This window comes from Neofelis nebulosa, chromosome 6 (assembly GCF_028018385.1).
Source record: "Neofelis nebulosa isolate mNeoNeb1 chromosome 6, mNeoNeb1.pri, whole genome shotgun sequence".
Taxonomy (NCBI): Eukaryota; Metazoa; Chordata; class Mammalia; order Carnivora; family Felidae; genus Neofelis; species Neofelis nebulosa.
Window position 1 is genome coordinate 37336242 of NC_080787.1, and position 12751 is coordinate 37348992.

The 12751-nt window shown below is 53.3% G+C and overlaps 1 protein-coding gene and 1 long non-coding RNA gene across 12 annotated transcripts in view; one reads left to right on the plus strand and one right to left on the minus strand.

The window, feature by feature from the left end:
- Positions 1-12751, minus strand: part of LOC131514086 (uncharacterized) — a 48220-nt gene that overhangs the window by 24256 nt on the left and 11213 nt on the right. The gene's annotated exons all lie outside the window — the stretch shown is intronic.
- Positions 1-12751, plus strand: part of SCUBE3 (signal peptide, CUB domain and EGF like domain containing 3) — a 38528-nt gene that overhangs the window by 20668 nt on the left and 5109 nt on the right. The window contains exons 7-22 of one of the 11 annotated variants that reach the window (XM_058733655.1): positions 1442-1489; positions 3873-3989; positions 5672-5794; positions 6260-6376; positions 6870-6995; positions 7281-7397; positions 7538-7642; positions 7934-8050; positions 8388-8546; positions 8789-9004; positions 9367-9528; positions 9734-9901; positions 10403-10603; positions 10984-11181; positions 11673-11825; positions 11950-12029. In XM_058733655.1, coding sequence (XP_058589638.1) covers positions 1442-1489; positions 3873-3989; positions 5672-5794; positions 6260-6376; positions 6870-6995; positions 7281-7397; positions 7538-7642; positions 7934-8050; positions 8388-8546; positions 8789-9004; positions 9367-9528; positions 9734-9901; positions 10403-10603; positions 10984-11181; positions 11673-11825; positions 11950-12029 — 2207 coding nt within the window. Of the gene's footprint in view, positions 1-1441; positions 1490-3872; positions 3990-5671; positions 5795-6259; positions 6377-6869; positions 6996-7280; positions 7398-7537; positions 7643-7933; positions 8051-8387; positions 8547-8788; positions 9005-9366; positions 9529-9733; positions 9902-10402; positions 10604-10983; positions 11182-11672; positions 11826-11949; positions 12030-12751 lie in introns of those variants that run through there. The other 10 variants (XM_058733659.1, XM_058733656.1, XM_058733664.1 and 7 more) reach the window with 10 other exon arrangements.

Sequence of the window (12751 nt, forward strand, 5' to 3'; positions counted from 1 at the left end):
ATGCCATTCATCTCATGGGCTACAACATGCTGAGGGTGAGGAGGTGTGAACACAGTCACTCTGTGTATTTGTTACAGACATGATATTCACCTTCAGAACCAAACTGTCCCCATCTCACTCCAGAGACCCGGCCCATCTCTGCAGACAGCACTGCCTTAACCCCCAGACATGAGAACAGGGGAGCAGATGCTGCTGCTAAAAGGGTCTTTCAAAGGGGTGCCTGGGTGGCTCAGTCGGTTAAGCATCTGACTTCAGCTCAGGTCATGATCTCACGGTTCATGGGTTTGAGCCCTGCATCGGGCTCTGTGCTGACAGCTCAGAGCCTGGAGCCTGCTTCAGATTCTGTATCCCTTTCTCACTCTGCCCCTCCCCCACTTATGCTCTGTCTCTGTCTGTCTGTCTGTCTGTCTCTCTCAAGAATAAACAAACATTAAAAAAAAATTTTTTTAAGGGGTCCTTCAAGTACCTGCTTCAGAGACTTGTACACACAGTTCTAAACTTCTTTAATTAAACCCTCTCCTGCTACACGTTTCCCTCTGAACTAACTCTTCAAAGACCCTAGAACATTTTTAGGTCCTCCTGTCACCTTCTCCTGGCTGGTTTGTTCCAGCTCCTTTCATCTTTTTCCTCCTAAGCCTAAATCTTCTGCTTCCTAAACCCTCCACCATCCCCTGGACACACTCACACATCCCCAGAGTCTCCCAAAAGAAACTGCATGCAGTCCCCAAAGAAAAGCTGCATGTGTCAGGACAGAGCTCGGGACCCATGAATGTGGGGCCAGATCCCCCTCTGGTGTCCCCCTGTTCAGATCGTCCTGAGCATGGCTGATTTGGAAAATACCCCCTTGTAAGCTTGAGCTCTTCTCTAATGCAAGACCCATTCTGTCTTCTGGACCATGGCCAAGTGAGGCAGAAGAGAGCGAAGGAGGAGGTCCTAGGGTTCATGGCTATGTCCTTCCCGAGTTCCTCTCCCTCTTCTCCAACAGAACTTATTTTGCCTTGCCCTGATCTCATGTTTCTCCCCAGCCCTGGTAGGAGGAAACATCATTGTTTGGGGCCACCAAGACATTCAGATTTAGTGGGGAGACTGAGAGGGCAGTACAGTTAAGCAGAAAGGGTGGGCCCCTTTGGGATTTGGCAGCTTGTAAGATTTGAGATTGCATCCCAGCTCTGCCTTTGGCATGCTGTGTGGTACTGGGCCCATGACTGCCCCTCTCTGAGACTCTGTTTCCCATCAGTCACCTGGTGGGAGCCTGGCTTCTTTGAGGATACCAGGCAGGACAAGGCTGGGGAATGAAGCATAGCAGTCTCAGGGCTCATCATTTGGGGCTAGTGGTTTGGGTCTACAGGGTGGAGGAGGAGGGTGGGGAGGGGGCTGGGGCACAGTGGGCCACAGTGGCTCCTGCCCAGCATCTAAACAGCTTTTTTACAATGTCAAACAGGGGAAAGGCGGCTAGAGCAGCACATCCCCCCTCAGGCCGTTTCTAATGGTAAATATGTCTGCTCTCTCCGCTTGCTCTCACTGGCTTGCTAGGGGAAGGGCTAACCCGCTGGGGCTCCCACTAACCGCATGCCCACTGGGCCCAGCCTGACTGGACTCTAGCCTATTAGCAGGGTTCCCCTGCAGTCTCGGTACTGGGCCCATTGGGTGACAGGAAACCTGAGTCCCCAAGAGCTGGCCCAGGAGCCTTCGTGTTGGTTTTGTCTTTCTTTGTTCCTGTCACTGTCCTCCTCTCCTGCTCTCTCCTCCTCCCACCTTCTCCCTCACCCACCTTCTAACACCTCACCTGTTCCCAACCATCTGCCCCCTCCCTTCTCTCTGCCTTCTACACAGCAAAAAACCCAGCAGCTCCATCTTACCCGTTGTGCCCACTAGGTGGCTGAGTTAGGGGTGGGATAGAGTTAGATGCCATCCCTCCTTGAGGCTGCTTCCTTGGGTTCCCCCCACACCAGCTCACAGCCCCAGCATCACTCGCCATTCTGTCCCACCATAATGGGTACAAGCATGACATCTGAATTCAGACTGACCTGAGTTTGAATCCTGCCTCTGCCACTTTCTAACCATATGACCTCAAGCAAGCTACTTTCTTCTCTGATCCTTAGTTTACTCTTCTGTAGACAGGGAGAATAAGAGTTTTCTCCTTTGGGGTTGCTGAGATGATTGAGACAGTGTGTGCAGAGCATCTAGTAAGTGCTGGCACAGAGTCAGCACAGATTAAACTGTGGTTTCATACTGCGACCTGAAGAGCAAAGGGTTGAGGTTGTGCCATCCTGCCGCCTCAACCCTGCCCTGGCTAATGCTGCCCTGCAGGGGAGGGCGGCTGTACCCAGCTTCCTCGTCTGACCTGAGATGTGTGTTGTGCCAGCTCTGCTGCTCCTCACCTTGGATCCCTCAGAACCTACCTAGTCTTAGCACAGGATCTGTTCCCCTCTCCCTGCTCCAGGGCTTGGGGGCACCTCTCCTTCTACTAAGAGCACTCTTGGGGGGAATGGCTAGGCTTGGAGCCTGAACTCAACATCCCCTCCCAGGTTTCTCCCATGGTCTTGGGGAACTTCAGGAGACTAAGGTGTAAGTGGCACACAAGAGATCCCACTGTGGCTGCTCCCAGACCTGGGCATTTGAGTAACTGGGGCATGACCAGGGACCCACAGGCAGGGTTGGGCTTCTTCTGGAACCCTTGCTTTGGTGGTCTCCTTGGTGACAAGGGTTGGACCTGAGTTTTAGGAGTCAAAGATTTAAGAAGATGATAGTTTTCTGGTGCTTTTCTCATTCAGTTCCCCAGATTTGGAGAACCACTCTCCTTTCTTCCCCAGGAGAGGGTTTGGGATTCTGTCTTTCCAATGGGAGAATTCTAGGGCCCCCAGAGGATGGCCCACACCTCCTCCAGAGTCCCTGAAGGGGGAGGGGTCTTGCACTATTTGAACTGATGGTTTTTCCCTGGGCTCAACTCATTCTCCTGAGCTGCAGTTTAAACTTGTTTATGTCCTGCAGAATGCACAAAATAGGGAGAGTGACCTATCCATACTCCCTCTATTCTGACCCCTCAGCAAAGGAGTCTTACCAGTCAAGAGGGGGCAATAGAAGAGACCTAGCTCTGAGGTTCTCTAACTCTTTCACCTACTTTCTTACACCCTGCCTCCTCCTCCGAATTCTTCTTCTCTTTTGGCCCCCTCCCCTACCTAGACAATCTCTCCCCATTAGGAAAGGAAAACAACAACAGAACATCCAGCTTATCTCCATCTGGAACTAAAAGGAAGGTTTGGGAGGAGTTGGGAGGTAGCTGGGGAGGGGCTGGGATATGACCAAATATGTGCCTCTCCTCTGAGGATGAGCAGTCAGGCCTGGAACTGGGATCTTTTTTTAAGACAGCTGGGCAATCCCTCAGCTGTCTCCAGAATCACTAGGTTCACTCTTCCCAAGATTGCCCCACTATGACCCCCCCCCCCCAACCACCACAGAGACAGTCACTGGAAAGAGGAGGAAACTTTTATCTGTCCCTTCTTGTTCCCTGGCGGCTGAGAACCACCCTTACTTAGCTCCCATCCCTCCCTGCACCCTCCCCTCTCCACCTCCTCCACCCCCTCAGCACATTCCTGCCTGACAGCTCTGGCTTGTACCTGCCTCACTGCTGTCCACCTTGTTTCAATCAAGTAGGGGGCAGGGAAGTGGACTGCTTGGCTGCACTTGTGAGGGGCTGGGGGCTGGGAGCCATGGGAGGAAGGGGGCTGGGAGCCTTCACTGAGTGCTCCTTCTAAAGCACAGGGAGGCAGCTCAGGCCTTCCCTCAGGCCTCTGCACTCTCTACTACCCTTAAGTTTGGGACTCCTCCAAGCCAATAACCCCATTACCATCCCCCACCTCCCTCCTAAACAGAGACCTGTGCTGTCAACAATGGGGGCTGTGACAGTAAGTGCCACGATGCAGCGACGGGTGTCCACTGCAGCTGCCCTGTGGGCTTCATGCTGCAGCCAGACAGGAAGACGTGCAAAGGTAAGGGCTCTCAGAGGACCAGAGCATAGGGATGAGGGGGCTGAGGCTGGGATCAGAGATCTAGTACCTATTATAGGACCTCAACCCCCTGGAGGCTATCCTGATTAGAAAGAACTAGGAGCATGGCTAAGGCTTGTCTCTTGTCCACCTTTCCCAGTTCAGTTCAAGGGGCACAAAAGTCCAGCCAGTCCCTTAGTGCCCGCTGCCCACACCCTACCTTGTTTTCCTTACTCTCATTTCTATCCTGCTCTGGGTCCCTAGCCCTCTTGGTTAATGAACATGTTATTCTCATTTGTCCCTGGGTCTAGAAGGATATTTGAGCCCTGGCTATGTGTGTACAAGGTCACAGATGTGTTCCATAACCTTCATAACCCACATTCCCCCAGACCTTCCCACTGGGAAGGCTATACTGGTCAGAGGGAGAATAGGGTAGCAGTGGAAGCACTGAGGCTGGAGACTGGTTACCTGGGTTCAGATCCCAGCTCTGCAATCCTGGGCAAGTTACTTAGTGTCTTTGTGCCTCAGTTCCACTATAATAATGGCGCTTGTTGTAAGGATTAGATCAGTTATATAAAGATTATATATTAAGTACTTAGAACAGTACCTGACAAATGATAGTTATCATTATGGTATAATTTCCCATGTTGTCCATCCTATTTCCCCTCCTTTTAATTAGCCAGGTCTGGGAGAAAGGTGGAGTGGGGGAGGAAAAAGGAAGAGTAGCCATACTGAAAATAATGATTCATCAGGTCTGTGTCCCCTGGTCACAAGGAGGACTGGAAAGAGGACTGAGCTCCTTCTTTGTGTCTTTTGGCCCAACAGCTGGCAGAAAGGATGGGGAGACGGGGAGGGCTGGGGCAGCAGGTCAGACAGCCAGAGTTGAGAGGTTTCCTGCTGGGAAGGACTGTTGACAGGTATGCTAAGAGTGAAGTGGAAGACTGCCCTCTCTGCCCCCTCCCCCAAGTAAGGGTGAATAGCCTGGGTCCTGTCTGCCACCAGCTTGGGGAACTTGACCTCAGGAAGGAAGCTGCTCACTGCCCCCCCCCCCCCTCCTTCCCTTCCTAGTGCTGAAAGCCGCCTCAGGCCTGAGCCTCTCCAGACCTCCCAGTCCAGCCCCCTGCCTGGCCCCTGCCCCTCCCCCATCAGCTACCCAGCCTCACTGGCTCTCCTGGAGGTCCTCCTGCCGGCTCTCTCCTAGCTCCTCCTCTCTGAGGGGCTCCCTTTTGAATCTCCACCTCTCTGTGCCCCCCCCCCCCACCATTGCCCTGTTGCCCACTGCCCGGGGCTCTTATGCTAGGCAGGGGTCAGGGACAGGGAAGATATAAGCCTTATCCACCAGCCTTTTGTGGAAGTGCCATCCAGAGTGAGGGGCAGAAACTAGCCCTGTAGTTCAAATGCCATCCTGCTTCCTACTCCAGGCAGTCCTTGAAGGCCTGACTCTGCTTCCTATCTGTCCCCTTCTGGGAGGGCTCATTTCCAGGAAAGAAACTGGTCCTAATGGCCACAGATTCCATGAGCAGGGAAGAAACAGACCAGAGAGTGAGAGAGGAGTCAGAAGGGCAGGCCCAGAGCTCTGCTTGATTTTCTCAGTCTCTGTGAGGGAGGGAGGGATGTTGTCTCCTTATCTGTCCCCAGCCTATGGTATCACCTTTGGTTCTCTCTACTTTGTCCTGCCTTCCCAGACATAGATGAGTGCCGCTTGAACAATGGGGGCTGTGACCACATTTGCCGCAACACAGTGGGCAGCTTTGAATGCAGCTGCAAGAAGGGCTATAAGCTTCTCATCAATGAGAGGAACTGCCAGGGTGAGCAGACTTGGGCCAAGGGGAAAGCCTTAGGAGAGGTTCTGGAGCTAGGAGAGCTTCAAGGAGGCCAGAGGGCCAGAGTCTGAGGAAGTCAGTAGACACTGTGGAGAGCCTCCATGGGCAGTGTCATGCTGCAAATTAGCAAATGTACCCCTTCCTCTTGATGACCAACTCTACCTTGCTTTTGGCAAGGAGGGATGGATTTCACCCCACTTCAAATCCTTGGCAGGATCCAACCTGCCTAACCACATGTGGTGACCCTGATCCACAGGTACCAGATCTCACAGTTCCTGACTCCAAAGACTACAAGTGGAGGGGGCACAGGGGATGGGTAGGCATTGCTAAATCACTGATCTTAGGGCTGGGCCATGAGGGAGGGCCAAGGCCCCTCATTTGGGTCCTTCACCTGAGCAAGGGTCAAATGCCCCAAGACAGATTCAGTGGCTTGAATCCTTATTCTTCCAGATATAGACGAGTGTTCCTTTGATCGAACCTGTGACCACATATGTGTCAACACACCAGGAAGTTTCCAGTGCCTCTGCCATCATGGCTACCTGCTATATGGTGTCACCCACTGTGGGGGTAAGCCAGCAAGTTTAGACCCTCAGCCACCTGTCCCCTCTCACCTCCACACCCTTCAGTTGAATGAGTTCCTGATTTGGCTCATTGGCTCTGGGCAATCCCCAGGTGCATGTGCCATGTCTGCATCCATCATGATAAATGGGAGAAATTAAGACAACCGGGAGACTAGGAGATCAGGGAACAGCATCCTACCTCCAAAATTTCTATCTCCCATCCCAACGCTGCTTCTTGACTCCCACTCCCATCCTGAACTCTCAAATACAGCCCCAGTGGCAGAAAGGAATGGCAGGCTTTACAAAGCTTGTCAGCTTGGCTGCTTCTCAATCGTTCTTTGGGGACAGAGATAAAGGAAGGAGATCCTAGGCTTGAGCTTTTCTCAAGCCAGTAGTCATCTTGGAGTGCCTGGAACTCTCACCAAAGGTCCTCACTCACTGCCCACTCCCTGGCTCCTACTCCCCCACCATTGTTGGTGTCTCCCCTCTCCTTCCCCCAGATGTGGATGAGTGCAGCATCAACCGGGGAGGCTGCCGCTTTGGCTGCATCAACACTCCAGGCAGCTACCAGTGTACCTGCCCCGCAGGCCAGGGCCGGCTGCACTGGAATGGCAAAGATTGCACAGGTGGGCGGCACCCTCTGCTGGCCAGAGCTGGCACTACATTTTTGGGGGGTGGGAATTGGGGTCCTGGAAAGTGGGGAGTTCCATGCCAAGGAAGGGGTAAGGTTGTAGGGGAGTAGAATGTAGCCATTTGAGTTACTGACGTGAAGTTTCTGGTGACGAATCCCTTCATCAGTCTCTGTTTACAGTTACAGTTCTGCATGTAGCTAATGCTCTTCCCAAATCAGCCAAGTGTAGAGGGTGGGAGAGGAAGGCCCTCTCCTCCTCAGGTCTCTCTCCCCTTCCTAGAGCCGGTCAAATGTCAGAGCAGTCCTGGTGCCTCGAAAGCCATGCTCAGCTGCAACCGGTCTGGCAAGAAGGACACCTGTGCCCTGACCTGCCCCTCCCGGGCCCGGTTTTTGCCAGGTACATAGAGGTGGTTGCTGTAGGGCTGGCAGGGAGGAAAGGCTGGCTGTTCAGGTAGCTCTCCTGCTTCCCTTGCATTACTCCAACCAGTAGGCGTTGGGGGCGGGCAGCTCAGAGCTGTGACAGCCCCCTTCTCTCAGAGTCTGAGAATGGCTTCACGGTGAGCTGTGGCACCCCCAGCCCCAGGGCCACTCCAGCCCGAGCTGGCCACACCGGGAACAGCACAAACTCCAACCACTGCCATGGTGAGCACCAGCCCAGAGGCCTTGTTCCCACCTTATTCTCTTGCTTATTAACCCCGATTTCTCCTCATTAATTCTCCTGGTTTTACTTTTTCCTGGATCCCCTTCCTTGCTCTGTCATTCTCCAGCCCTTTTGCCTTGCTCCCTCTGCCCCTAACATCTGAGTCCCCTGGCTCTCATAATCCTTCTCCAGCCAAGCCCGTGGCTTATTGCCCAGCTTCTCAATACCCTCCACAGCAGTACCCACCCCCCTCGGCGCCCCCAGGCTGTGCTGAGCTTCTGCCATCCCTCTAGAGGCTGCAGTGCTGTCGGTTAAACAGCGGGCCTCCTTCAAGATCAAGGACGCCAAATGCCGTTTGCACCTGAGAAACAAAGGCAAAACGGAGGAGGCCAGCAGAATCCCGGGACCAGGTCTGGACTGGGGACCCCCCTCCAATGGGTTGTCTGGCCACCACACCCCTCCCCCACCCCTCAGCTCCTCTGCTTAGTGAGATCTCTAAAAACCCACTGGCATCCTGAACCCTGGACAGAGCAGAGGGAAGAAGCACTTGTAGGCATAGGGCCCAAGGAAGAAGTCCCAGGATATCCCTCCACCAAATAATAGGTATCCTACCTTAAAAGTGAACTGAGACAGTTGCGGAGATCTGGTGAGGTCTGCTTGGGCTAGGGTGGGAAAGTGAGAGCTGGGAGTGACAGCCTTCTCTGTCCCCAGGGGGTGCCCCTGGGGTTGACAAGGCCTCTCCCCCAGGTGGTGCCCCCTGCTCTGACTGCCAGATCACCTTTATCCACCTCAAGTGTGACTCCTCTCGGAAGGGCAAGGGCCGGCGGGCCCGGACCCCTCCAGGCAAGGAAGTCACTCGGCTCACCCTGGAACTGGAGGCAGAGGTCAGAGCCGAAGAAACCACAGGTGGGACTGGGGGCACTGCAGGGAGGAGGGTGGAAAGCAAGGGGTCAGAGGTGGGGAAACCACAAGTCTCAGCAGCAAAGGGAAGGGGCAGAGCTTGTACTAAGGGCAGACCATGCCTAACACCAAGCCCAGGAGCCAGTCTCTCTTACCATATCCCTCCTAGCTCCTAGCTTTGCTCCCTGCCCTCCTGCTCACAGCCACTTTCTCTTCCTTCCCTGACTCATACCATCATCTACCACCAGCTGGCTGTGGACTGCCTTGCCTCCGACAGCGAATGGAACGGCGGCTGAAAGGGTCCCTGAAGATGCTCAGAAAGTCCATCAACCAGGACCGCTTCCTGCTGCGCCTGGCAGGCCTTGATTATGAACTGGCCCACAAGCCGGGCCCAGGAGCTGGGGAGCGAGCTGAGCCAGCAGAGGCCTGTAGGCCTGGGCAGCACCGTGCTGGGGCTAAGTGTGGTAAGGGAGCTTGCTGGGAAGCGGGGGAGCAGGGGAACGGGGAAGGCCCAACTTGGGCCTGACTCAGAGAGCAGGACACTTTACGGCCTCAGTTGTACCTCAAATTGTGAGGCAGCCAAGACCCTCCTGCCTGTCATCATCCTCTCCCTGGTCCCAGGTTGAAATCTAGAGGGATATCATGTCCAGAGGGGCCATCAACCCTCCTTTACATGGCATTGGCCCCTGATCTTCCCAAGCAGGATTCTGTCTATTCCCAAACAAAGAGATTCTCCTTGAATCTGGGGAAGCGGGAAGGGGAATCCCAGGCCTGGGTGGTGGGAAATAGGGGGGTGGGGTGGCTAGCACGGCCGACTCTCCCTCAGTCAGCTGCCCGCAGGGAACGTATTACCACGGCCAGACGGAGCAGTGTGTGCCATGCCCAGCGGGCACCTTCCAGGAGAGAGAAGGGCAGCTCTCCTGCGACCTTTGCCCTGGGAGTGATGCCCACGGGCCTCTCGGAGCCACCAACGTCACCACGTGTGCAGGTGCCAGGGGAACAAACAATATAGAGTGGGGTAGGGTGGGCACTGGGACGCCCATGGGCATGGGATTTCCCAAGGGCAGGCCCAGGCTCCAGACCACTCTCCTAGTCAACATCCTGTTTGTGTGTCTCTGTCCCCTGAGACTGGGTGACCCCGTGGGGATGACCAGGACCATCCCCATCAGAGCTGGGCCCTTGATTCATTGCAGGTCAGTGCTCTCCTGGCCAATACTCCATTGATGGGTTCAAGCCCTGCCAGCCATGTCCACGCGGCACGTACCAACCTGAAGCAGGACGGACCCTGTGCTTCCCTTGTGGTGGGGGCCTCACCACCAAGCATGAGGGAGCCATCTCCTTCCAAGACTGTGACACCAAAGGTGAATGGGCTACACACTGGGGGACTCCCCAACTTTAACTACTTACAAAAAAAACTCTCCAAGTCCTCAGAGTAGACCTGAGTATGCTGGCACACCATCTTCCCCAAACTAGGAAAGGCCCAGCTGCCTGACCAACCAGACCATCCTGCTCATAGGACACATCCTGACCCTCCACCAGTCCCAAGTCTAGGAATTAGGGAATAAATAACAGTGTCACTTACCCCTCTGCTTCGGAGAACTGGTGGCACATTCCCCTCAATACTACCAATGAGTTTCTAGAAGTTTGGCACTACAGTCAGTGCCTGAAAGAAAAGGATTGGCATGGTAGCCAACCACTCTGTAAGTTTGTTTTTCCCTAGGCTTCAATTCTGGCATGACAAAGAAAGGTTGGGACTCGGAAGGAACTTTGGTGTCTTCAGTCTCCTGTGTCCTGCTCATCCTGTGCCCCAGAACTCCCACTTGCCTACCATCTTAACGCCCACCTTTCCCCCTTGCCTGCAGTCCAGTGCTCCCCTGGTCACTACTACAACACCACCATCCATCGCTGTATCCGCTGTGCTATGGGCTCCTATCAGCCTGACTTCCGTCAGAACTTCTGCACCCGCTGTCCAGGAAATACAAGCACTGACTTTGATGGCTCCACCAGTGTGGCCCAGTGCAAGAGTACGTGGCAGGCCAAGCTGTGGAAAAAGGGGCAGAGAGGTCTGGGAACAGTGGGCATGGGAAGAGGTGGGGGGTGGGGCAAGTAAACCAACAGGGAGCAAGGCTAGGGAGTGGATGGGCAGGAAAGTCCCACCCTCCATCTCTCCCATCCCACTCAATCTTAAGACCACTTGCTGGGCTGGGCCTCATGGCAGCCTCTCCCTGGAGATAGGTGATGGGGAGACAGAGAGAGGTGAAGTGAGATGAGAAGGTACTAAAAGGGCAGGAAGGAAGGTGGACCCAGAACTTGAAGATGATGAAACAGAAGGCAGTTGCCTACGGTGTCTGGTTTCCACTTCAAAATGCTTCAACATCCCTAACCCATTCCCCCACTGACTTCCCTTCTCTTTCTTGCTCTGTCCACCTGGGCTTGGTTACAGATCGCCAGTGCGGTGGGGAGCTGGGTGAGTTCACTGGCTATATCGAGTCCCCCAACTACCCAGGCAACTACCCAGCTGGCGTGGAGTGCGTCTGGAACATCAACCCCCCACCCAAGCGCAAGATCCTTATCGTGGTACCCGAGATCTTCCTGCCATCTGAGGATGAGTGTGGGGACGTCCTCGTCATGAGAAAGAACTGTGGGTGGCTGCAGGGCTGGGCCAGGGAAGGGCAGTTCAAATCTGGTTGGGAGGGAGGGACAGAGAGAGAAAAAACTGGTACAGGAAGAACTAGGGCAGTGAGAAGGGAGGCCTTGGAAGTGGAGAAGCTAACAAAGGAAAACAGCAATGAATGTGCTCTGTGATTGGTGGAGAGCAGAGTTAAGAATGCCAGCATTGGGACTAGAACTCCAAAAGTGTTACATGTCTCACTTTCCTGTTCTAGCATTTTTGCCATTCCATTTATTTAAATGTCAAATTTCTTACATTCTGTGAGTGCCTGGATGTCAAAGAGGAGTTGTGGAACAAGTGGAGGGCAGTGGGAGAGGACATGTGTACGTTGGGGAGTGGGGGAAGTACATGTATGGGGGAGAGTCTCTGTCAGCATGACTCCTTCCCCCACTCAGCCCTCCTCCAGGAGGGCTTGGGTAGCCTGCTCTGCTGTTTCCCTGACCTGCTGCTTGCCTTCCCAGCCTCCCCATCCTCCATTACCACCTATGAGACCTGCCAGACCTATGAGCGCCCCATTGCTTTCACGGCCCGCTCCAGGAAGCTCTGGATCAACTTCAAGACGAGCGAGGCCAACAGTGCTCGTGGCTTCCAGATCCCCTACGTCACCTATGATGGTGAGTAAGGGCACGAATGCCAGGGAGGTGGGTGAGAAAGGGGAGGCTCATGAGTCTTGGGAGGGAGCAGGGGGAGCAGGAATTATTTCTACCCCTAAACCCCTCCTCTTGGTTGATTGTGCAGAGGACTACGAGCAGCTAGTAGAAGACATTGTTCGAGATGGCCGGCTCTATGCGTCTGAAAACCACCAGGAGATTTTAAAGGCAAGTGAATATGCACAAGAAGAATGGTCAGCATTTAATGAACATATAAACAATGTGCAGGCAGTATGCTAAGTGCTTACATGAATATTCTCATTTGATATATACAACAGCTCTATGAAATAGGTACTTTCATCATTCCCACTTTACAGATAAGAAAACTGAGGCACAGAGAGTTGAGTTTGCCCAATGAGTTCAAGCCCATCTGACTGTACTATCTTACACTGTAGGGGAAGAGAAAGGGAAGATGAGGAGTGAAATGTCCCCTACTTCTTTCACCAAGAAATACAGGGAAAATGAGGTATAGAAAGATGCTTCTGCTTAAGTACCTTCCTTCCCTTCCTCTCTCCTCAGTTCCCACAGAAAAGGAGCAGATCTAGCATAGTGTTTCTCAGAGTCCATTCAATACAATCTGTCTTAAAGGAAAAGAAATGTTACCAACACTGAAGAATGAACTAAACACCTGGTCTGTGGATCCCAGTTTGAGAAAATCGTACTTAGGAAACTACAGTCCTAGCCACAGTATTACCCTTCATAAATGATCAATGCAAGGAAAAGTTTTATCTTTATGATTAATAAGATCATTTTTATACTATCCTCAAAATAAGAGACACAATGACAAAAATTGCTTAGGACTTGCAGGCTACAAAGAAAAAAGTTTCAGCAATGCTTTTCAAACATTTTTTAAAGCATCTAACCCTTATTTCACTTGTGCTGTGGAACTC